Source organism: Cucumis melo, chromosome 1 (assembly GCF_025177605.1).
Source record: "Cucumis melo cultivar AY chromosome 1, USDA_Cmelo_AY_1.0, whole genome shotgun sequence".
NCBI lineage: Eukaryota > Viridiplantae > Streptophyta > Magnoliopsida > Cucurbitales > Cucurbitaceae > Cucumis > Cucumis melo.
Window position 1 is genome coordinate 16314511 of NC_066857.1, and position 1717 is coordinate 16316227.

The following is a 1717-nucleotide window of genomic DNA, read 5'->3' on the forward strand; positions in this document are numbered from 1 at the left end:
GGAATGAAAAGATCAAATGCTAAAGAGTATAGAGAGGTTACACCAGTTTCAACGAGAATATGGATAGATGCTTTAAGAGGAAAAGTAGTTGAACCAAGGCAGGATAAAGAGAATTCATCCTCAGAATGGCCATCGTTTGATCTGCATCTAAGTCAAGCTTGAAGTATTCATTTTATGCATTTTTGTTAGGGGTCTAGAATATATTGGAATTACCATATTTTCGTTGAACTAAGGTATTTGTTTTTATAAAACTTATAAATTCATGCTTATTTGATAATTGTTATGTAAGCTGGATTACATTGGGTTTCGAACATAACTGTGATTGAGTTTAAAACAGCCAAATACAGTGTAGTTAAATACTTTGTATTTAAGTGAACAAAAGAATGATCTTATTTGAACGAATCATTCAACCAACTTGATAAGAAAATACAACTATGAATATAAACTAATTATCCCTTTTACTTCTTAAATATGACAATTACTAAATGGGTTCTTTACAAGACCTGCAATTGTGACCTTTTTTACCACACCTGCTACAATGAACAGTGGCTTTCTTCTCTAAAAATGAAGTAAACCTCTTCTTTTTGAGTCTTCCAGCTGGACGTTTAACCTGCGGTGGAAGTATTCCATCATTGCCACCTTGGTGGGTATTCCTAATTTGGTTTACAGTACCAATAGGACGCGTCCCCTTCTTGTACAGGTTTATCAAATTTGAGACATAGTAGAACTTATCAATGTATAAATGAAGATTAAGATTCCTTGTGGACAATGCTATACATGCATGTGAACAAGGGATCAAATCAAGGTCCCATTGACGACATGAACATGTCCGATTTAAAATGTTGATGACAAATTGTTCCTTACGATGGTGGACTTCAAATTCATGTTGGTCTACAGGAGATATCTGCCACACCAATAGAACAAATATCATGTACAAAAAAAGTAATTCACTACACATTTATTGCATTTATTGAATATTAAATAACTTACATTCATTGAGCGGCTCTGCGCCAAAGATTCTCGAATCATATCTTCTGCATATATTGAAAGTTGTGTGCGTTGGAAACTCCATTTGGTACAACGTTCATAGAACCATTTTTGAATCAAACTACGGATAGATTCTAGAAGTCCAATTACAGGCAATTCTCGTTGTTCTTTTAAGGTAGAGTTCATACTTTCAGAGATGTTGGTTGTAATAACCTGGTATCTTTTTCTCCTAAAAAATGTCCTGGCCCACTTATGTCTTCCCACTGCTTCCAACTCATGCCTCATTGATGGAGATAGTTGTTTGAGTTGCCTCAGTAGTACTCAAATTCCAGTGGTGTATACGCTCTGGCACATTTATTGAATGAGTCCTCCATGAGAAGTGATTTATGGTTCTTTTTCAAGTTCTTCAACAAGTGGAATGCACATAATCCATGTTCAGCTATTTCATAAACGACATTAAACCCATTTTCTATACTTTTGTGAGCATCAGAACAATTACCATTTCATTATGTTCCCCAAAAATGGCTTTAAGGTTTCGAAAAAATCATGACCATGACAAATCATTCTCTAAATCAACGACATCAAAAGCTAGTGACACAATTTGAGAGTTTCCATCAATAGTACAAGCAGATATGAGGGTACCAAGATATTTGTTATTCATAGCTACACCATCAACAGAAATAACTGGTACGCAGTAGTTTCATGCATCAATTGAAGCAGCTAGTGCCAT

The 1717-nt window shown here is 35.0% G+C and overlaps 1 protein-coding gene across 1 annotated transcript; it reads right to left on the reverse strand.

Annotated features, from left to right (window-relative positions):
* Window positions 1-481: 481 nt before the first annotated feature.
* On the reverse strand, window positions 482-1272 carry LOC103490404 (uncharacterized). The gene is made up of 2 exons (XM_008449893.1): window positions 991-1272; window positions 482-904 (listed from the first exon to the last, which is right to left on the reverse strand). The coding sequence occupies exons 1-2, from the start codon at window positions 1270-1272 to the stop codon at window positions 482-484; spliced, it is 705 nt and encodes a 234-aa protein (XP_008448115.1).
* Window positions 1273-1717: the final 445 nt, after the last annotated feature.